Source organism: Amblyomma mixtum, chromosome 2 (genome assembly GCF_055824585.1).
Source record: "Amblyomma mixtum isolate Tamu chromosome 2, ASM5582458v1, whole genome shotgun sequence".
NCBI classification, from domain to species: domain Eukaryota; kingdom Metazoa; phylum Arthropoda; class Arachnida; order Ixodida; family Ixodidae; genus Amblyomma; species Amblyomma mixtum.
In genome coordinates this window covers 30751828-30775988 of record NC_143013.1, presented here as the reverse complement: position 1 = coordinate 30775988, position 24161 = coordinate 30751828, and the positions used below count along the sequence as shown (strand labels likewise).

The following is a 24161-nucleotide window of genomic DNA, read 5'->3' as shown; positions in this document are numbered from 1 at the left end:
AGCTGCGAGCTACTGCTGCTACTACTGCTGCTGTGCGGTATAGTAGTACGGCGCGCTGTATACGTGAATGTGTATGTGTTCCTGTTAGCAGCTTGTACGTCCTTGAGTCCGTAAGTTTATGTCTTCCACTTTTTTTTGTTAATTTCAGCGGCTCTGGAAGTTTCTATTGCACGGACCAAAGTCCTGCGAGTTTTTTTCCCACCGTTGGCGGGCATCAGGGTCTTCGGTATAATAAGCGCTTCTGCCAGGTGAAGGTCTGCGACAGGCTAGACTGTCAACAGCGGGAGGAGGTTTCAATATTGGGGCCAAATAGAAACATTGATCACTTGACCCGTAAACCTTGAGTTTCGGGGGCGAAAGTGTAGGCAAGGTCGATAAATGTGGCACGGAGCATTAAACCTGCCCTGCTTATTAAAAACTAACCCTCATTAAAAAGAAGAAAATCTTAAAGCGAGGTCTTTCCGTGAGGTCTCTTCACCGATCGCGTGTCCAGCCAGAACATATCGTTGGACTTCTTGGCAAATTTTCGCTCGTAAACTTACACGTAAGAGCCACGCAAAAAAAAGTAACTAATTTTAACGTATCAGTATTGTTAGCAGTACCCATTAGAGCATGGCAAAAAGTTCACCCTGCGCATAAGAACGCATGGAAGGGTGACAACCACACACAAGTTGTCAACCATAAATGAGGTTATTGTGCACTTGCTAATGTGCAGCATTGTAGAAGGCGGAAACACAGTATTTTCTTCAGGAACTGACTCACGCCGATGTGAGCGGGAACAGGGGACGCCAGCGTGTTTCCTCTCTAGTAAAGATTTTCGCGAGAGCGGCATCTTCGCTTCAAGAGCTCCGATGTGAGGTAAGAGGACACTTATGTGCGCGTCAGTATACAGTGTGAGTCAAATAAAACGGCGTAAAACGCCTGAAACACGAACAGAAAAAGTCTTACCCATGAGAGGTCGAATACAAGTAGTTCAATTTCACTTCAAAGGCGCGATCCCAGTTCTTTGGAAGTGTTAACGAAAGCATTCTGAGCAGCAGATAATGTTTTTGTGTTTTTGTAATTGCGTTTCAACTGTCTTGTTCACGTTGCGTTTAACGCTTCTGGTGCACAGTGTCACTTACTCGTTAATGCAGATGGTAGTGGCGGTGAGTTACTGCAGATAATGATGATGGTAGTGAATGACAGTGGATGAATATACGCGCGGAAGTAAGCCTCCTCTACTAGGGCAGATATACGTAAGGAATGTAATCTCACCAACATCAGCGTAGAGAAGACAGATTCCTTGTTGAAATGCGGTAGAGTATAAGAAAGGAGGATGTCAGGTAGCTGAGACTCTCTGACCAAGATGCCGCAGACGCTCCTGGTGCTTGCATCAGTTGCTCAGGATAGTGGTCATTTTTGATTCTCCGCTAGCAACCTCGCTAGTTGCGACAAGTTCCACCAACAGCTCTTGCTCGATGAGGCGATGCCACGAGTTTCGCCTATAGAGCAAACCAATTCTTCACGACTGTCTCACAACGAAACGAACGCGCACGTTCTGCATGTCCTCGAACAATGGCAACTGCTTTGTGCACCAAAGAATGATGCACACAACTGAGAAAGCGATCATGCCATCCGTTCTTGGCAGAAACCGTACAGGATACTAATGGGAGTTGATGCATCAAAAAATGTCACGAAATAGACACATCGTATATCGGGCTGCCAAGAAACAGAAGTGCACCAAGAGACAACAGGGGACACGCACTATGTAACAAAGCTTTATTCACTGCTCCACGAGCAAGACGAAGTGAAACAGACAAGCGTTTGGAAGGAACTTTAATCGCTGCGAGGAGGGACCATTTTATTGAACGAAGTACCACCTCGCCGAAGAACACGGCGCCGGCACCGCTGTAGACGCAACGCGACGGCAGACTGCGCGCTTGCCGGCTGCGCTGTTGAGTGGGGCGGCCACGTGCCGGCGCCACCGCCGCGCAGGCGTCCCGCCCGCGGGGCCGTTGCGCGCATGCGCAGTCCGGCCCCCGCAGAGGCGGCCCCGTGAGAGGTCCCCTCCCGCGGCCCCTCCCGCGCGGTGCAGGCGCCCCCGCGGCGTCGACGGGCGCCCCTCGGGCCGCATAGCGAAGCCAGTGCTCGGCGGAGTCAGATGTGCGCGGCGCCCGTGCGGAGGGCGGCATGGCAGCGTCGAACCCGTACATCGGCACGTCGGCAGTGTCCAGCCTGACGTCGGTGCACCTGCCGCCGAGCCAGGCCATGCAGGTGGCCGCCTCGCAGCCGACGGCGGGCTACGGCCGCGAGCCTCCCGAGATGAAGTACATGCCACCGCAGCCGCACCACCAGGGCGGGCCCAACGGCCTGTCCAGCCACCACCACCACCAGTGGGTGTCGCTGCCGACGGACGCCTCCATGTGGTCCATGGCGCCGGGCAGCATGGCGGACATCAAGCCCGCCCAGGGCGAACTGAGCCACCACCACCTGAGCGCCGGCGGCCACCATCGGGCCGCGGCGGCGCAGCACATGGGCTCGTGGCACCCCGCCGTGTCGCCGCACATGGGCGCCATGGGCGGCATGCACCCGCAGCACCACCAGCACCACCACCACCCGTACGGCGGAATGAACGGCATGCTTGGCGGCGCGGCCCACCCGGCCATGCGAGAGGTCCCTCACGCCGACCAGGTGCCCCCCCACCCGCACATGCACGGGCAGCACGACCCGCGCGCGCTGGACCACCACCACCGGCACCCCAGCGAAAGCGGCGAGGAGGAGGCGCCTAGTTCGGACGATCTGGAACAGTTCGCCAAGCAGTTCAAGCAGCGCCGTATCAAGCTCGGCTTCACGCAAGCCGACGTCGGGCTGGCTCTGGGCACCCTCTACGGGAACGTCTTCAGCCAGACGACCATCTGCCGCTTCGAGGCGCTCCAGCTCAGCTTCAAGAACATGTGCAAGCTCAAGCCTCTGCTGGCCAAGTGGCTCGAGGAGGCCGACTCGACCACCGGCTCGCCCACGTCCATCGACAAGATCGCCGCCCAGGGACGCAAGCGCAAGAAGCGCACCAGCATCGAGGTGTCGGTGAAGGGCGCCCTCGAGTCGCACTTCCACAAGCAGCCCAAGCCGTCCGCCCAGGAGATCGCCTCCCTGGCCGACAGCCTGCAGTTGGAGAAGGAAGTGGTCCGCGTCTGGTTCTGCAACCGGCGGCAGAAGGAGAAGCGGATGACGCCGCCCATCAACCAGCCGCAGGCTGGGGCACCCGGCGGACCCCCGACGCCGGATATGATGATGTGCCACGGTGGCTCTCCTGGTGACATGCACCACCACTCGCCGCCGGCAATGCACATGCAGTCGCCGCCGCCCCCGCCGCCGCCACCCCACGCGGCCGCGCTTCACCCGGGCCAGTCGCTGGCGGCCCACTGACCCACGCTGTACCCCTGCCTATTCAGCTGCGACGACACCTAGCCGTCGCCGCTCTGCAGGGCAGGGGTGCGCGTCAACACCCGCCGCGTACAAAAAGTGCAATCCTCCGTCGTGCTGTGCTGGTGGTGGTCGTGCCGCTGTGGCCCGGACGGGGACGCCGCCTGTGTACATAGCACGCGGCGCGAAAGACGGGGCCCCCGGACCGATGCGCTCATGCCGTGCCGCCTCCGTGTTTGCAACGGTGGTGCGTGTGATGCGTGCCCTCCCCACCATGTGAGCGAACCATGATCCTTTTCCGAAACGTTGTACAACAGCAGGTGAAGAAAGGTGCCAACCAACGACTCTGCCGACGACCCAGGCGCCGTCGGCGACCCCTCCCCGCTTCGTCCGCTGCAAAGTGACGACAGCCTCCTATATACACACGCGCGCGCACACACACACAGAAATACGGTTCGCGTTCTCACATGTTACGCGCTCTCCCGACACCCACACTGAGACGGAGACAGGCATGCCCAACTAGTCCAGGTAGGCAGACATCACTTCCTCTCGCTCATTATTCCGTCGTTTGTCGCCCAGGGCGTTTTTTCTCGCTGTCAGCCGGACAGTTCTCCTCCCGAAGTATAATCTGGTCGTTGCGGCGACCGAGCAGATTTGCTTTCCTTCCTCGACGTATACGTTCCTGTCTGGCGCGTTGATCATTTGTTGTTATCTTTTGTAACTGTGGCGGCGAAGTCTCTCGTGAGAGTCTGTCGTCCGAGTTCTGCGGTAGTTTTTTACGGGTTGTCCTGTCTGAAGGATGCCTCTTAGTTCCCAGTTTCTCGCAAGCACGCTGTACGCAAATAAGTGTGGATCGGCGCCTCAGAATTTGGTATAGCGTCGCGTAGAGTTCTGTGCCACCTGATTTAATCAAATATGCCATTTGAAATCTGAAAGCAACGAGCAAGAAAAAAAGGGGAGGGTGGGGGGTGGGGGCGATTGTGGGCAAAAGTACAGTAAAGGACTCGACGCTACATAGAAATAGACATAGCCTTTGAATCAAGCGCGTATTACGGGCGTTTGCGGTGGGGGATGGCTTGGGTCATAAAAATATCTGTGCGTTCGGAGGGAAGCGTCACCGGTCCACGCTTAAGCCCAGTGATCGCTGTGAGCCACTGTGGGACGCGGAGATGTCTAGAAAGGCTCTGCGGAGCCAGGGCAGCCCGTTCGTTCCATTACCTGTGCCTCGGGGCAGCGTCCGTGCGAGCGGTCGGTCCACCGGTCGTCCCCCATAGATAAAGGGGCGACCGTTTTGTCTTTCACAAGCGAGACGTTATATACCTCAGAAACCACTGCGCCTGCTGCTCCCGTCAACGTGTAACTCTATCTGTTTTTTTTTTGCTCTTTTTTCTCTCGATCTTCCTGAGCATTCCGTTTCTGTGTTCCGAGCGCATGTGTGCGTGTGTACGTTTGTCTCGCTTCTCTCTATCTTTTTTTTGTTATTTAGTTGCGAGTGTATTCCAGCTACCTTGCATTTCCCCTGAGTAGCTTATAAACCTTGCGTTGGAAATCCATTAGCGCGTGATCGACGCTCAGCAGCTTTCACTCACTTTTGCGCTGATCTTTCAGCGCGGACAATTGAGAGCGTATAGTGAAATGTGAATTCCATCGGTGACAGCTGCGCTTTTTTTTTTTTTGTTATTCTTCGTGTGTTTACGGGTGGCGCGCTTCAATGCAGCGCAAGCTTCACAGCATGTCAAGGCGGCGGGAGCGAAATAGAGATGCATTATAGATGACATGACTTTAGGCGGCGGGGATCTGACCTGAAGTGCCATTAAGAATACGCGGCAATACACACGCAATGCCTGCATGTTACCGGGTATAGAAGCGTTGCAAATGAGAGCTATCACTTGCATTTTGCCGGGGGGCTTTGTTAACGCTAGAGGAGCTGTAATAGAAAACTAATTGGCGATCATTTGGGTGGCGTCCTTTGTACAAAAACCGGTGGCGTGCATTTGCCGTCGCTGCTTTGCTATTTAGTGTCTGCAAGCTGCGACAAGACGAACGTTAAACACTTCATATGGAAAAAAGAGACTTGAAGATAAACAGCTGACCTTTCACGTTTTATTTCCCGCGCTTCAACTCTATTGTCAAAGCTTTAGGTATACGCGACTCGAGGCACTTTCGTTTAATGTATACGTGTTTACATTCGCATCTGCTCATTTTGTTTCTGACACATCGCTGTGCCGCTTGGCCTAGTTTTATAGGACTGTTTGTCGTCTTCGAGGCTCGTTCGCTTTTAAACTTGTTGGTTGTTTTTGTTTTTAATCTGCTTTTGGTTTGCATCGGGTTGTTTTTTTAAAAAAAAGACGAGAAGAAAAGGAATAAGACGGACAGAACGTTTCAGAGAGGGGGAAATCTGGGGGAAACGAGAAGGAATAGTTTGGCTGCAGTGAAATACGGACGAGGTGGTTGTGAGTGCGCTGACGAGTGGCGGTGTTGCGTTAATAAAGAAGAAGATTAAACAAAATTCGTTAGACGCCAGGGTGCCACTTTAAAATGTCACCACGTGGGTCACGGGCCTCGCGCGCCGATTACCGTAATTACCGCCGCTTGCGCGTTCGGTATGGGCATGTTCTTATGCGCTTTCACGCCGGGTGAAGCGTGCGTGATTTATGGCCTCTCGGTCGGCTGCTGCTGCTCTTGCAAGCGTTCCGATGAGGAGAAAGCATTTCAAAACCCGGATTCCTCTCTTCGCCTGACGAGCCGACGCGCACGCGACAGAGCACATAACGAACCCCGTCCGTCGCCGCAGGCGCGCTACAGCGATGACGAAGAAGGCGATCCGAGCTAGATAGCTCTGCGCAGCTGAACAGTGAGGGGCGATGATTTCGAAATCGCGCAATTTTTTTTCCTTTTGTTCTTTTATTGGCGCAAGCGCAGACCTGTGCGCGCTGACTTTTTCTGCTTCTTGATCGGCTCACCCCCCCTTTTCTAGGTTGTTCATTTTTTTTTTTTTTCCACTCGTGCCCTGCGAAACACGCTGCCTCAAGGCGTCCGTGGCGTGTGCTCCGTCTTCTGATGCTGTCGCGAACGGCTCAGCTGTGTATAGCTATGGGGGTGTCGCAGTGCATAGCATACGGGCTGTACATCGCGGCAGTAAAATAAAGACAAAGAAGAGCTGCCTGTCGCCGAACGAGGCCTAAAGCTTGCCGCTGGTACGAAGATGTGAAACCCAAGAAAATGTTTCTGAACTTGAGTGCTCTTTCGAGAAGCGCTGGAACGGCGTGCATGACGTCAGAGCCGTGCACTGTAGCAATACCAGAGCAAAAGGTCGGACTCTGTGTAATACCCGAGGCGTTATATATCGCCTGTAAAGGCGAAGTAAAGCCGGGAAACAGCTAGAAAAAAGAGACTGCAACAACGTTTCTACGAGAGGGGGAAAGAAAAAAGTATTGACGCGACCGCGCAGTCTCGATGGTTTATTGGAAATACACTGCTGTTGCGAAGCAGTTTTGGCGCGGTATACAAACGGCTCTCGCTACAAACATTTATTTATCACGGGCATTCCGTGCAGTTATTTAAATACCGCAATACAGATGAGGTTCACGCGACCAGCATCTAAACTTTGTCCAGTGCAAAAAGCAGCACCTGCCTTACGTTAACGTCATTATGCAGACCTTGCCATCTCCTATATTATGGTCGTTAAAACGTCGGCGCACTCTTAATGAGGTCGTTGCACTTATCCACCACGAGCTTCCTTAGTCCTGGGTTAAGAGATCCACATTTGTGAAGCGTCAGAAAGAAGCTGTCTTAAAGTACCGAAGATTAGACTGACCTGCATATAAACAGATGATCACCGCATAACGTTGCTTTGTAAGCAGCACTCAAGCTACTCTGCTCTGAGTGATCGCGTTTGCTACCTTTGCAATGCTTACTAAACGTCTATTTATAATGCTATAATTGTACCTCCCGCCGCCCGCCTCTGCTCATTGACTTTCATTTGAATCGCGACAAACGGCATTAAGTAATGAACCGCTCAATAAGACTCCGTGCTATAAGTTCATTCATTTCGTAGAGCGAACGTGGTATCCAGTTTAGGCGATGAACTGGAGAACGTGCGAGGGCGAAATGTGTGTGACGAATTGCGCGATTTTGAAGTGTAATTGGCGCAAATTTCAATCCATTCACCCCGGGGTGTCCCTGGTAGGAGGCTGGTCTGCAAGACGCATGGCTTAACCCATTCAGCACTTCCGACAGCTGTAAAGCAGCGCCTGGTCGTTATAACCGACTGACGCCCCCATTCGATCATTCTATTTCTTTTTTTTTGCACTTCGAATATATAGCGGCCTAATTTATGTAAAGTGATCAAGCTTTCCTTTTTGTCGCTGCCTGCTCTGCCTTTGTCTGTTCTCAACTGACCTTAATATGGCGCAAACAATTGATGTCAAAACCGGAGCCTACAAGCCAAGAAAAAGGGTGCATTACAAAAGGGGAAACAGCGTGACGAGAAGCGTCGAAGAATAGGAAAATGTAAATTAGCTGACGCCGCAAAATAAATGACGGCTTCATTGGAGGCTGTTATGTGCTCGAAACGTGTAGCTACCCGGCTGAGTTTGTCGCCGCAGATGACATCTCCGGCTGTACAGGCGTGCTTCGTTACGTAGGCGGACGTAGCCGTTGTGTAAGCCTTTAGCAAGTGCTACACAGGCGCACGAAGCAACTGCTGCAGCAAAAAAAAAAAAAAATGCAGAGGAGGGAGAATATCGCGACTGACATTGAGGGAAGGCAAGTGCGACACGTCCGTTCCCGCCGCCACGATCACACTGTAACAGAATTTTTTTTTAAGTAAGAATTAGATGCAACATTTATGCTTTGTTTTTCGTTGCCACGTGCTACATTTGAGGAGTGTTGCTCTCCTGTAGGGATCAAGCGCCAATTTATGTCGGCGGGTGGCGTGAAAGTTCAGAGATCCACGGCATTGAAGGTGTCAAGTTACGTAATGAAATACGTCCAGGAACCCGCAGAGAGACAGAGAGCTGCAGAAGCTCGCTGAACCACAATACAGGCCATCCTTTCAGGGAAGTGGTTACAGCGGTTGTTGCATTCCAAATTGCTGAGCACCCATGTGCGCATGTTACGAACGAAAGCGTCTCTCAAAGTTTTCTATTGCTTACTTCTTGGCATTTCTTGCTTTTGCTAGGAAATTACTGAACTGTTTCAGATTCCTTCCCTTTCTGCGTTATTTGTCGCCAGGTTGCGCGGCATTTTCTTCAGCTGCTGCTCGTGTATATCCTGGTGATGATTCACAATCCCGACGCGTTTTCATCTTCATGTTCTCACCCAGCTGTCTCCCATTTCGGGATTTGAACGTCCAAAGCAAGCGGCAGGAACCCAGGGCCGGTGTTTCTTTCTTTTTTTTTTTCTGGGCCATTTAATATACGTCAGATATTGAGCACACACATATGGTTCACTGTATTGTTCGATCGCGATATTACGTCTCCAGTATGGACGATATGCATGCACAGAAGGCCTTGTTCGTGGGTCGTCTCTGTCACTGCTCGGAATGAGTCCACATCATTTCTCAACCTGGCTCCCTCTGACGAAACCATTCGCCGAAATTGAAACGCCCAGTCACTTTCAGGTGTAGGCGGGCTCAACGTACGCGCACGCGGTCTGTACAGAACTCTGAATTCAGGGAAAATAACATGCTCGCACAGATTCCAGGCCTGCTCCCGCATGCTGCACATACAAGCGGATCGCAACGCACCAAAAGTGCCGTGCTTAGGAAGCGCGATTCGTTCTTCTTGTTTTAAAAGAACACTGTGTGGTCGGAGGCATTTTCTCTTTGTCTCATCAGGTGCACTATCATTCACGTCTCAGCCGTGTCCTAGAAATTGTCGATACACTTCACTGACACGCTTTTTTGCGGGACTGCGAAATATTGCGGGTGTGACGCTAAATGGCGCGCAGTTGTCGAATCGTCCACGCGTGGGCGACGTGTTGGTTCATTCTGTGGCATCTGAATCACTGCGGAGTCCGACGGTTGTTTTCACCCTCAAACTGCAGTCTCTCAATAGCATGTGCATATAAAAGAAAGCAAAGAAGTAGACAACAATTATCTTTCAGAAAGAAGCGTTAACTGGCGATAATGGGTACAAGGATGCTTCTAAAGATCAAGGGAGACAGTCATAACATTTGTAATGGCAACAATAGCAATATGGAAACGAGGCTTTCGATCTGTACGTGCGAAGTCCGAAGAAGGAAACAAAATGCAACATTTGTTTGTACTTGCGTTGCCTACTAGAGCTTGTAACATTCTTAAAACCTGTTTTGTATTCTAGTTTTTCATTTTGCTTACGTTTGATTAATTTGTGACGCAGCCATTTCGATGCTGAAATCCTGGTCTTCATTTGCAGTGTTGTTGTTGTGGCCCATGTTAGTGTGTTCTCCCCTTTCTTCATTATGCTTGTCTTTCCCGCTAGGTGTCGCGGCGCCACGTCGTGTAGCGCCCTCTCTCGGCTGTCGCTTTTGTAATGCACCACCGCAATGTCGAGATCTTTGAGCGTGCTGCACATGCTTCAGTTCTCATGATAGATACGTTTGCAGGAAGAGAACTGTCAAAACACTGGTTGCCAGGGGATTTAAATTCTCATTACACCTATATCCCAAGGAAGAGAGATTTCAAAACATTGGTGAGCAGGCGCTTCAGGATGTCTTTCAGCATATGCGTTCTCTTTTCTTTTTTTTTTTCTCTGGCACCTCTGGGCTCATGTTGACCTTTAAGGACTCGGGATTTGTCTTTTCTCCGGTGTGCCACGTGCGAGCTGGAATGGGGAAAAAAAAATTAAGAAAAAAATTGACGGTCATGAATCAACAAGTAACCTTATTTTTGTCTGTTGTTGTTGACAGCATGTGCAGCCATGACTTCATTTAATAACAGCTGCGGAGCTGTATACAGCCGTGCAGTGCGTTCAAGCTCGAAGTGGCGCTGCTACACACAGGAGGCACACTTGTTGCTCTGTTTTGTTCTCATGTCCGACTTATGTGATTTATTTTTCTTACACGCTTATTGCACTCCGACAACTTCCGAAAGAAGGAGGCTGGCCAGTGCGCACTAATTAATGTGCAATTGCGTCGATTAAAAAACGGGAGAAAAAAGGGGGGTTGTGGTAAGGCCACTTTCCCCATGGCATATGAAAATTGCTCTTTACGCAGGCAAAATTATTTGGGGCTCCATCAAATTCGCTTTCATCGTAGTTTTTTTTTTTCCCCTGTCGACGCCTCTAATTAGTCCCCAGCTGCGCGCTAGTGCTGCGGCAGCCGAGCTATTGTTGTCTTTAGAGAATTTGGTGTGGTTGCAATGACATTCCAAGTGAGCATCATTTGGACGATCTGAGTCGTAAGGAGGCGTCGTACTGATTGGATGCATCGTTTGACAAGCTGCGCCATTGCGGCTGCAAATGCGTCTTAGAGCGCTTTCGAAAGCTTGAGCGGAGGAAGAGAGTTGTACCAGCAGCGTGTGGCAACGCGTGATTTTCGAATTCCAGTTTTTGCAAATTTATTTTTATTGCTTTAGGCTTAGCCTCGTTTGTCAAAGCCGGAGTTATTTGCCGATGGCTTGGCTCGTACATTACCGCCACTACATGAGCTACGAGGCTTCTTAATAAGCGGAAATTAATGGCGCAGCCTGACGCCGGGGGTGAATTTGCAGCGCCGTTCGCCATTTATTGACTGCGCAACGTGCGCGATTGGTTGGACACTCGGCAAATGCTGCTTTTGATTGCGGCTAATGAACAATTTTCCGCTAACGTACCGTAATTTCGCCGTGGTGGTCGAATTTCGATGGAGGCGAAAATCTGGAGTCCCGTGTACTGTGCGATGTCAGTGCATGTTAAAGAACCCCAAGTGGTCGAAATTTCCGGAGCCCTTCACTACAGCGTCCCTCATAGCCTGAGTCGCTTTCGGACGCTAAACCCTCATAAACCATAAACCATACCGTAATTTGCTGTTATCATTTGAATTGGAACGAAAAAAAATGCATTTAGCAACAGCTGCTGTGGCTCTCGCTTAAACGTGTCAGGCTATGAGAGTTGCAATCGACCGCACATCTCTTTCTTCTGTGCTCCCTTGGTCATCTCACTGTCTTCTCGTACTGCGTTCTACACCATGTTATTGTACTGACGCGCATTCCTCATGCGGTAGCATTTTTTTTTTTTTTCAAGTGACCGTGCCTGACCTTTTGTCCCGCACACGGCGCTCGTTTTGCGTTAGGTCTGTTTTTTTAAAACTTCATTTCGTTGTTTTGAGACATTCCAAAGGCTCGCATGTTTGATATTAAAGCGCCGAACGGGCTACTGATGTGATCTGACTCGTAACGCTCTGAGTGTTAGCATTGCACCACATCTTCATGTTTGATACGCCCGTTCCTTTGCTCCATGCTTTCACGACATTCCAAGACAGATATAGAAGTGGAGACGTTTGTATACAGGATAGAGAGAAGAAAAAAAAACAGAGAGAAGAGAAATAGAGAAAGAAAAACTATTTCCCACTAGAGCATGGCGTTGTGTTCCATGTCTCGATCGAGTCATTGAATTTTTTTTTTGCTTGTGTACATAGAACCAACTGGACGTGACAGCGTGTGTGCGTTCGTGTGTGTGTGTGTATCTGTACATGCGGTACGCTCTGGCGCGTATGTGACGAAGACTGAAGTGATGAGCTAGTGCATATGTGTATACATGACATGTGGTGCGCGCGGGACCATGGTGGAACATCTGCTGCGTTGTTCACCTCCCCTCGACACGCCCCAAGCTGAAGACGGTGTACATAGGAATAAAAACAAGAGACTGCGTGAGAGACTGGTCGAAATATGTATACATTATATATAGTTGTCTATGAGCATCTGTTTCTCTTCTCAATTTTTTTTTGTTTTCATGTTCGCTGCTGTGGATGGCCTATGGTTGCGCTCGCCGTGTGTGATTGTGCTTGTACACTGCTTACTCTTTCCGTCTGTACCTCCTTCACTCAGTCACTCACTCACTCTTTTTCACCTGCGTTCTGTTTCGTTCTGCGTCATCATGTCGCGGCGCCATCTACCGGCGCACCAGTGAATTGCGCAGTAAACTCCTCTCAACGCCTTGCCTTCCAGGCGTGTGCTCGCCTCCTCTCCCAGAACCCGGTTCCTCTTCTTCCTTCCCTCTTACTTTTTTTTCTGTACTTCGAACGAGCGAACGATGATGAAAGAAGTGTGAACAGAAGAGTGGTGATTATATGCGGACATTTTTATGATGGACACAGTTCGTATACATAAATATATTTGTGCCTGTAAAAAGCTAAACCCCTGTCTCTGTTGTTCTTCTTTTTCTTGCACTTTTCACTCAGCTTCTGGGCTGAGAATGGTATCCTCATCCGCACGAGTTCCAAAAGCTCTGTTCTTCAGGAATTTGGCCTGAGAGCTGCATTGCCAGCTGCTGATTATTCTGTAGGACTGACAAACTACAAAAGCCACAGAAACAAATATATATATATATATATATATATATATATATATATATATATATATATATATATATATATATATATATATATATATATATATATATATATATATATATATATCGACACGGAAAACGGACACAGCGGAAAGGAAACGCACGGTTTCATCTTTACCATTCTGCTGATCGCGATTATACTCGCTGATTGCGTCTCGGAGTACATAGGAGAATAGTGTTCAAAAACCAAGTTAATCCTGAATATCAGCGGAGAGGCAGGAAACATTGCACTAATGGTAAATGTGTAGCTGGCGCTTCCCCTGCATACCCTGCTCAACCGCTGGAGCGGTCGAAAGGCACCTGGAAATTAGCCGGAGTTGTTGATTTTTATACCTGCATGTATACAGCGAGAAGCTCTTAACGTTGAACCCTCACTGCGTATAAAAATAAATAAACATAAATAAAGAACACGGGGCCGCACAACATCGACCTTCTTAGTAGCTACGCGTTCGTGGGCCGCTCCAATTGCTTCTATCCTGATTCTATTCAGTTGTAGTTTTCACGCCTTGTTATTGCTACTAACTAATCAGCGCACCCCTCTTGGTACTGATCGGCCATTTAGGGAGCCTGATAATTGATAGATTGGAATCGGAAGAAAATATTCATTCAGTGCACTACGTCACTGCTTCCTTTGCAGCGGATCGTCTGAAATGGCTAAGTACAGGTAAATAAATAAATACATAGCGCACCACATCACACAGTGGCCAAGCATAGCTGGCGAAAAACGCTGTACTGGAGAGCATTCGCTAAAATGTCTTTTATTTGTCATCTTGGCGACTCTTTATATCTTTCTGCGCTCAGAGCTGCTAATTTTCCTCGTTGTAGTAAACTTAGCATTCACTAAGTACTCCAGTCCAGAGCTGCCGGTTTCTCCGATGCCAGCCGTTGTTCACAAGGTGTGTTTGACTTTTTGTTGGGAGCTTACTCGAGCTGACAAGACTCGCGTGCAGTGTTTCTGATATCCACATTAGTGCCGGAAAGGAAGCAGCAATTTACAACCTGGAATAAACGCTGCTCGAATTGCGTAGACCGTTTACGAATCAAGACTGCTAATGAATAATCTTGCACAAGAACAGTGTAGTGGTCACTACAAGGAAACCTAGTCGCAGACTGCATAGAATCAACTGGAGCAGAGCATTGAAAAGAGATGTACTGTGACAGGGTGGGCACAGCTGGCACAAGACAGCATGTCTGGTGATGATGGTTTATGATGGCTATTGATGATGAGCCGAAGCTCAGTTGCCTCTGGTCTGCCCCTACTCTGCAGAAACACGCTAGCTGTTTCCAGTACTGCTGAATACAAACTTCTAACGCTTTCCTTCACGTGCCGATATGACATACAAACAATAGCTTTCGTCCTTCAGGTGGGGTTGGAATGGCCAGCGTTTTGTCGTTACATTGCACCATATTGCACTTAAATGCGCGGAGCGTGTAGTGTGAGAAGACAGCCTGCATTCATGCATCGAAGGCGTCTAAAGTTCAACCCTTGCAGCCGGAGCCTAACGCTGGTGTAAAGATATAGCGCAGATATATAGGAGCGCTATAGACTCCGAGACACATTTACGCAGCGTAATGAATTTTTGCGCGTTTGCGCAGTAGCGCTGATGCGACATTTCTTTTTCGTACTTCGGTGCCTTTGGTAATACAAGCGCCTCCTGAAAAGGACGCTGAGTGGTCTGCGCAGCGGTGATGTCACATTTGCTTCCGGTTGGTTCTTTAGGAGCAGAGAGATGTAGAAAACAAATACAGCGTTCGTTATACATCATGGTACTTGTCGAATGCTCCATGGTTCGGCGGTCAAGGTAGAACTTAATTATCTGTAGAAAAACAATTAGAAGCGGATCGCCGAAGCGGGGCGCTGCGTTTAGTAGTACATGAGCGACGCCTGCAAAACACTGCAGTTGCGGCTGCCAGCGCTTCAGTCTGTCAACGACCACAGTCTGCTGCAAGCCATCTGAGGATTTCTGCTGATGTGTTCTTGGCTTCGAGAAGACTGCCGCGTTTGAGGCAGGAGATTAAAGGTCAAAGTACGTGCCAGCGCAGAGGACAGCTTACATGTTGTCACAGAGCGGTGTAGACACACACGGCTGGGGGCTTGAACTATAACGCCCGACAGGCAGGGACGGATTTATGCGATCCGCTTGGCGGGTGCGGGGAAGGGTAGCATTTGAACAGTGTATTTCTTGGATCTTTTTCGCCAAAAAAAGAAAAGAGGTTCAGCACAATTTTTGTAGAATTTCTGGCTGAAAAGCCCCCTCCGCCTCTTTTAACTCCCCTTCATAAATCCGCCCCTGCTGCCAGAGCTTACACGTATACAGTCGAACTTCGTTATAACGAAACGGTTTAAAAACGAAATAATGGATATAGCGAAGGAATGAAGATTCCCGTAGGAAGCTGGGTCAACACGGGCTATAATGAAGTACTCGCCGGTTCTTTTCAACTTCGTTATAACGAGGTTCAACTAAATATGTTCATATTACTTTATTTACCAAGGCAGCTGCGAGTGTTGTGAATGATGGACTAAAAACGCTGCAATGAACAACTTGACAGAGGTTCACATCATACAACTCTCTGAAATCAACGTAAAACACGCGTGAACGCAGGGCGTCTCACCAAATGTCTCGTTAGCCTTACTGACACCTATTTTGTGATTCAGGATTCTACTCAAAAGGCGCTAAAAGAGTAGCGACAGTAATGGTGGCTCGATTCATTAAATGCCGCTATAAACACGACTTCGCGTAATTGGCCATCGCTTTGCGCATATACACCAGCCTCTAATGGTTTTACATTACCTGACTATCGTTAATATCACTGCGCTTGCGTCGGCGCTGATGGTATTTGGGGAACTCGGGGCCCAGCGTGCCTGCGGAGGCTCAATCACAGTTGTCGCTTTCTTACTCAACTCCGGGACTGACCTTTCGGGGCGACCTTTTACGAAGACTCTCGAGCGCCTTAATGCCAGCAGCCGCTCCGTCGGCGGAACGGACGGCATGCGCTCTGCCTTTCTGCGGAACCAAAGCATTTATCCAAAGCGTCTTTCCTGCCATGTTTCCTATTTCTTCACAACATTTTTTTTTTAAAGCAGTCTTAGTGTCAACATATATGGAGGGACATGGAGTCGCCATGTGGGTTATAGTTGGCAGGCTCGCTTCACCTATAGGGGGTTTTCAATATAAAGTTCACGGCTGACGGACATCGCGTAATTTTGCATTGTAAATGGACGTTTTGCAGTGATTGTATTGAGCACTTCCTATATGACTTAATTCTTCCGCTTGTGGCTTATGATCTTTAAAATGGCGGCATAGTGCGCTCCGCTTGAGAAAGTCTGTGTGGCGTGAAGGCTCTTCTCCTTGATCTCTTTTAGTCATGCAGCGAAAGCCACCGTAGCAGGAAGGTGTAAGTATGCCTGCAGTCCATAAGGCTTGGGGAGGAATTTCTTCTCGTTGAATCAAACCAGGTTTCGCAGGGGCTTCGCAATGGAAGGTTGTCCCACGCAATTTTCGAAGCCGTGAGTATTGCCGCGAACCTGCAGACAGTTGAGCCGCGGCAGCGCTAGTGAGATGCTTCGAAGTCAAATTTTTATCAGATGCGTTCGAACAGTACTCAGTGACGTTTTCTCTTGGGAGGCCTTCGACGTATGACAAAATTCTCCGGGACAAATTTTGTAGTGCGCTACATCAAAATAACTCTCCGCGTTTTGTACGTGTTCCATATCCTATGCCCAGAAATAAACATAAATTTAGGGCGCACTAACCTTCGGCTTAAGGTCTTCTGGTGGAGTCACACGTGGACATAGTGGCTGGACAGGCGAGTGCACTAACTGTGCTACACAGGGCCCAGCATAATGTGAAAGAGAGGGCAAAAATTACCACACATTTTGTCAAAGCGTTCTGCCGGCGAGATATACCGCGGTGGTTACGTCGCCACATTCACCTGAATGGCACCTGCAATGGCGTGTGCTGGATTCTATACCGTTGCTCTCACTGGCCAGTGGGCATTCAGCGTGAGTCCTACATTGTGAATATAGTGGTATTGAGGTTAAACCCAAGCGTTAGTTCGCACTGTAGATAGCACACAGCAATCTGTCGGTCCTCGCTCTATGCGGCAAGCGAGCGAATGCATGTGGGTTTTTTTTTGTGCCACAACTCTCGTGCAGACGCTACACGTGGCATTTTCTGAGAGCAGAGCTATCGTCAAAACAAGACCTTGCATTTAAAGCACTACCGTACTTAAACACCGAGCTGCAGGAGTATTAATTGTGAGGTTGGTCACTTCGTGCGTGACCGCCGCTTTGGATCAGTGGCTATGGTATTCAGCTGCAGATACCAAGGTCGCGAGTTCGATCCCGGCCGCGGTGGCCGTATTTCAATGGAGGTGAAACGCAAAAAGGTGCCCTTGCGCTGTGCGGTGTCAACGCACGATAAAGAACCCCAGGTGGTTTAAATTACCCACGAGCCCTTAGCAGCGGCGTTCCTCATAACCTGTGCGTCGTTTCGGAACGTTAGGCCCACAGTTTGCAATATACTGGATTTGTGCCTGTTGCAAGAAACATTACAAAAGAAAACCAGTCGCCACTTGATAACGGACGAGGACGAGGCGAATGCTGGCCAGCTCACAATGACCGCCCTCTGTTGAGCACGAGACTATCAGTGAGTCGCGTTAGTGCGCAGTCCAAATTACGTAAAATTAATAGGTAGACCCATGGCATTGCCATGGTAAATTTGATCGAGGTGCAGTCACTGTTCGAGGGTATAAGTGCGCCCTGTTCGGAAAGAGCCACTCGAAGACAACATTTACGTAAGGTGAAGAGAGCTAGGGCTAGGCTGAAAAATTCTGTGACACGTAGACAATAAGCGTGACTGGTCGACACATGAGGCCTGGCCATTCATGACAGCCAACGACGCGCTGGACCAATTAAGCTGGCTTATGAGAAAGGTTTGGTTTGGTTTATGGGGCGTCCCAAAGTGACTCAGGCTATGAGAGACGCCGTAGTAAAGGGCTCCGGATTTTTAGACCACCTGGGGTTCTTTAACGTGCACTGGCATTGCACAGTACACGGGCCTCTAGAATTTCGCCTCCTTCGAAATTCGACCACCGCGGCCGGAATCGAACCCGCGTCTTTCGGGTCAGCAGCCGAGCACCATAACCACTGAGCCACAGCGGCGGCTCGCTAATGAGAAAGTACTGAGCGAATAACTATCATGGAATATGTTCTTTGAAATTTTAAATAAACGCCAATATATTTCGATGCAGGCTGTGAAGTCTCCGTGTCGTGCACCGTTCAAACATATGCACCATGGGTACTCCCATGTGGTTAGACGCTACGGGGGATTTTGTTCTTTTCGTTTTTCATGTACTCGGCGGGCTGGTAGGTTTGTCGCCTGCTGACACAGTGGCCTCGTGCGTTAATCATATGCCACCGATAGCGCAGCCACGCGCGCTGATTGTCAGGAGAGCACCGCTGCCAGATTGAGTGAACGTACTCTACTGAGCGGATGCAGCGCTATGCTGTCGGGCAAACAAGTTGCTCATGGTGAACAGGCACTCGCCCCCCCCCCCCCCCCCCCCCCCCCTCCAACATCCACCATGCCGGCGCATGAGCGCACCTGCCAAAGCTGCAGCAGCAACTCGAACGGGTGCATCGCTCGCGCTAGGCTCGCGCGCTGCATAGATATATGCACGCAGGCAACGCTCCAGACGGTCGGCCAGACGGCTCTGACGCGTCGGGCTAGCTGCAGCTGTGCAGAGAACGGCGCGCTTTGATAACAGCTCCCCAGCAACGGAAAGCACAGGGCAGCAAGGGAAACAAAACAATCAATTGGTCAGCTCAAATTGAAGATGTAGTTCTGAGAGAAAATACAAAAAGAGACAAGAGCAGAAAAACGAATATTCGCGGTGGATGCGGTTCCTCTACCGACATGCCTTTGCTCTATGGAAGTTTGTACGTGATGCGACTAAGTGGCGCAAGGCTTTTCGTACGCGGGATAACTTTGATAAGGTCACATGGTATTGAGCTCGGCGATTTATGAGACTTGTTCGATTGTAGACGGAATCACGATATTAGGGAGGTGGCAGGCGGGGAAGTGGCCACTGTGTCCACTTGTACGTCTATTGCATAGACGATACCGCGTATATGTCTGCCATGGTTTACTCGGGGTCAACTTTCTGTCGTTATGCAAGAACAGCTACGAGCCCGGGATGCAGGCTTTCCGTTATAAAAATGGTCTATAGATAGTCTATAGACTTCTTACAGGCTCCATTGCCTTCCTATAGATATTTCTTTTTGTCTATTCATAGTCTATAGACGGTCTGTAGAAAAAAAGTCTACTAGAAGTGTATCGCCATAAATGTATAGATTGTCTATAGACTGTCTATAGCATTTGTATGGCCTATAGATAGTTCTCTAGGATTTCTCTATAGAGAGTCTATAGACTTTATAGACAGATGTCTGAGGACAGTCTATAGACTGTCTAAAAAATTTCTGTTAGGATATACAAATACACAGTTCCTACACGCTCACATGCCAGCCACGCAGGTAGAGAAGCTGCCTGCTGGCTCTTCCAGGTTCTACACCGTAGATGCAGAGGTTTATCTTCTAGTGGCCCAGTGTGTACCGTACGGTTGTCTTGTGTTCTTCTAGCGCAAATGTGCCCGCGTGAATGAACTAAAATGGTCTGCCTTTAGAGGCCTGAAAAGGTTCTTTTGTACTGTTTGCACACGAGTCGAAGGGTGAGTTCCAAAAATAAAACCAAACCTGTCGAACAACGCACCGGAACTACTGTGCTTTTTTTTTTTTTGTAGCGAATTCATTTTTGAGTTCAGCTCCTCGTTCGCGTGCTGGGCCTTCACCGTTCATTTTAATGCGCATACACGTGTGCGGCTTTAATATGGCATAAATGCGTCTTATAGGAGTTCCCATGCCATAGTCAACGCAGAATGGTACGTTGCCGGGCACGTTGCTTGTTGATGTCCCAACGGAGAAATCAGCAAGCAACACAATGCGCTCTGAATATACATAAACAGGACAGTGCAGGCGAGACCAGCATCAGAACAGGCCGGCACTGTACTCTCTGTAGTCTCTTTTGTGTGTATTGTTTTTTTCTTCTACTTTTCCTGTTCGAATAGACAGTGTGTATATATCGCCAAGAGACAGCCAGTCCAAAGTAGAGGTGTCAACGTCATTCTAAAGGAGCCCATTTGTAGAGACAGGGCTGCAGTCTTTATACTCGGTGTCCTTCGTGTTTATACACTGTGTGAAACAGGCAATTTCTGTTGTTAACTTTACCGCAGTGGAGCACAAAACTTTAACTAGGAGATAAATTTCAAAGCCAGTAAGCCTCTCGACTAAAAGAAGGCACTTCGTAATAAATACGCATTACAATGCAGGGATCGGCGGCGGTCAGGAGGTGCCTAATTCAATGGCGCAAAGTTAAATGAGATTAGTAAATAATACAGGAAATAGACAAGGGTGACAGTTACGAGACCAGCGACGGCGCAGCTTTCACGCTCGTGTGTCATTATTTAGTGCCGACTGATTTCGAATATGCCTGCATTATGCAGGAGCACACACAATGAAAGCAACAGCGGTTCACAATATAAGGTGTATTTTGTTGAAAGCAGAGCAAAATAAAGACTGGAGCGGCCAGCGTTGGGCGCGCTTGTCGGCTCGTTGTGAGAGCATTGATATTCATGAGGCTTTTTTGACCTGTTCGAAACATTATCTAACAAAGGAAAGCATCAGAATGTGTTCGCTTTGTTTGGCAGCTTATTTCTTTGCATGAATCAGTTCGCGCGAAAGAGAATGAGGAAAACATCAACACAAGGGTTGGAAGAAAATGTGCCGGGGGTGTTTTATGAAAATAAGATGAACGATGCATGCTAACAAGCTCCTATTTAGATGGCGATAGTATTGCAGTGTAAGCAGAGACTCAACGGCTGCTATTTCGCTCCGAATTTGACGTTGTTAAGACAGCATTCATATGGAACCTAGCGCATTTGCTCGACAATTTTTTTGCATAATCTACTGAGATGTCGCGCGCAGCCGAAGCAGATTTTACAGTGAAGCGATATATCATTGTATGCAGGAAACAAAAATAACAGGAAGGGGAGGGAAACACCGGATACCTTCTTCGCTCTTTCCTCGGTGACGTCACAATGTTTCCCGGCATCTAATGGGCTTACATTATCTCAGGAAAAATACTTACGTCCCAATTACGAAGAAACTGAAATTTTTGCCTCTTCATATCGTTTTTGGGATACAAGGGTACCCAAAACAAATAATTAATATGTGCCTTAGTTGAAGGTCGTAGTAAGGTAAGTGGGCATTGGATAAAGTTAACTTCGACCTAAGCATCCGGTTCTTAGCTTGAAGCGAACGTGCTCATAACTAAAGAAATTGCAAGTACATCTTTACGAGCTAGTGCGCACACTACGGGCTATATGGTATGTCTTAGTTGAAAACTTCGCATAAACTTGAATCGCATGACATCTTATAACGCGGCGCTGTATTTCAACATTTAAAAGCCTTTTTTTTAGGGGGAACGGGGGGGGGGGGAGGGGCATATCGATTGGATTCGAACCTGAGACCTAGTGCTCAGCAGTAGTAGGCCATAGTTATTGAGCCACCACTGTGGGGGTTCACCGAAAGCCTCCACACCGTGAGGAACCGAAACTTGTATCGTCGGAACGTTGACCACAGTGGCCATTGATTCTCGGCTTTTCGACTCTACTGCATTGCTTCAAGACTGGTAGTACATGGAGGAACTTGAAAGAACTACCGTGATTTTCGTTGCAATTCGAGACGAACAGTTATAGCTGGCACCTCCGACTCGTGTCCACCACGCCATGTGTGCCTCCGCTAACTGGCACACATTGGCCGTAGCGAAACGAGTTCCATTTTGCGTTCGCTTACTGTTCAGCGTCATGTTCGTCCTGAGGATCGCCGCGGTTCCCGGTCGTTGTTCGTCTGAGTTTGCAGAACAGGGGAGCTAAAAGCATTTCGTGCTTCAAAAAAGCCCGAACCAAGAGTGCGCAGGCAATGGATCAAGACTACACGAGCGCTGACTCTCAGCTGAAATCTTATGGGCCAACATACCAAAACATACAGCCACAGCAGGAAACAAGATAAGAACTGAAACTACGGCCCTCCACTACGGAGCCTTTGTCTATCTACCTTCCTTTACTTTCCTCTTCATCCCCTTCCCTCAGCATTTTTCAGGTGTCCACTAAGAAAGGAGGCAGTTACCGTGCCTTTCCTTAACAGGCACATGATAGGCGCGTGTACACTTATAAGCCCGCCAACGGTAGCACGTTAGTAGACACCTTTAGTATAGCGTATGAGCGCTTACGCACGTTATACGCAGGCATTTAGCGGGAAGTTACTGTGCGACTAGCAAGAGCACTTCTAGTTTATTTTACAACAAACCACCCGAACGGGACGGTAGCCAGGGCCGCAGTGGCGCCATCTGGTGTTATAATGTAAAAACATTTTGTCATATTTTTCGCGCTTAGCCAAGGCATTGGCCAAGGTATCCAAGTCGTATCACGTAGATAGCCGGTTGCATGGCGTCCCCAAATGAGTCGTGCTACGAGCACTGCGACGGGCCAGCCACGACCGGTCGTGGGCCAGCTGACCGCCGAAACCGCTACTTTTGGCAAGGCTATGACTGCCTTGGCGTAAAATCCAAATCAAGCCAATCCATAGCGGCGGTGTTTTGTTAGGGTTATGAACGACGGAATCACTACACAGAATCCGAAATAGGGCAAGTTTATCACTCATTCGTTCTGTTGTCGACGAGAGGAGGCAAGGCGAATATCACATGTTCCATTTAAGGGCAATGAGTATGCCTAAAGAGCCAATGACAATGGCAATTTCTCTACGAAGCGGGCGACGTGGGCTCCGCTATGTTGACAACGCTATTTTTCCTGGCGTACGCAAGAGCACGCACTCTAAATTCGAGAAATAGCGTACGTAACGTGAACGTACGTAAAACCTTGGTTTGAAATAGCGTTTGGCGCATGCGCAGTACGAATGACGCTATTTTATCGCGTTCGCTATGCTTTTGCGAATGTCTACGTACGCTATGCTAAAACTCTCTGTTACTTCTGCACGTTAGATTAGCGTAAGTATACAAGCTTCAACAAGCGCTTGCTTTCTACACTCTGCAGCTTCATCAACGTTTGAGGCGGAAGCACATTGCATTGCCTACTCGCTGACCTTTTTCATGGAAAGTTTTTGGCCTTTGCAGCTAATCGCGGCGCGCTTAGCTCGGCAACGTGGTGTTCCGTTGTTCCGTTTCGCCACATCAAAGTTTTTTATGCGAAGCATATTGCTAGAGCTACCACTCACGCCGTCGGCGTGGGACCCCTAGACGTCACGCCACGTGACACCGTGACGTCACACCACGTGACACAATGACGTCACACCACGTGACACCGTGACGTCACACCACGTGACATCGGATGAGAGAGGCGGCCTCCACCTCGCGCCGTCGCCGTGGGACCCCTAGCCGTCACGCCACGTGACACCGTGACGTCGTCGTGACGATGCCATCGCACAGACGCCGGAATGTCCTCGAGCGGCATTCCCGCGCATTTCGAACGCGCGTTCACACTCTGTGTAGGTGAAACGCTCGCTCCACCGGGCAGGCAGGCGCGGCTTCCGTGGCAATCCAGGCGCTCACCCAACGCGCGTCTCGGGGTTAGTCGGCGTTCCGCTGTAGCCATGCCGTTGTCTTCCCCCACGACGAAGGCTTCTAGTGGTTGTATTAAAATGACCAAGTATGCAACCAAGGAAAGCCATGTATTACCAAGCCTAGCCACCAATATGCTTCGCATCTGACTAGGCTTAACCTTAGCTAAGCCTCAGCCATAATTTTTTTCCTAGCAATTAATTTGCGCCGTGCTGATGCAGCACTTCTTTCTTTTTTTCTTTTTGGGGAAGTAAAGACGATTAACAAGGAGAAGAAGAAATTTTCCGCTTAAATTTGGCGCAGCAATTTTTGTATTTGTAGGCTTTAAGCAAGTTAGAGGAACTGGCTGGTGAGCAATAGTAAATAAGCCGAGTCGCACTTTTTATGCTACTCTTCTTGGGTGCTTTGTCAGCCTTGCCCCATTTGTTCCAGTTCTTCCCCTTCTTATCTTCGTCTTCTACAGGCGGAGAAAATAGCGACAAAAGAACAGTTTGTCTCATTTTAAGCAAAAGCTACATTTCATTTTTTATATTCT

The 24161-nt window shown here is 49.1% G+C and overlaps 1 protein-coding gene across 1 annotated transcript in view; it reads left to right on the top strand.

The window, feature by feature from the left end:
* The first annotated feature begins 2124 nt into the window (after positions 1–2124).
* Positions 2125–24161, top strand: part of vvl (ventral veins lacking) — a 56371-nt gene continuing 34334 nt past the window's right edge. The window contains exon 1 of the mRNA XM_089570999.1: positions 2125–3933. Coding sequence (XP_089427125.1) covers positions 2173–3408 — 1236 coding nt within the window. The 5' untranslated portion in view covers positions 2125–2172 and the 3' untranslated portion in view covers positions 3409–3933. The remainder of the gene's footprint in view (positions 3934–24161) is intronic.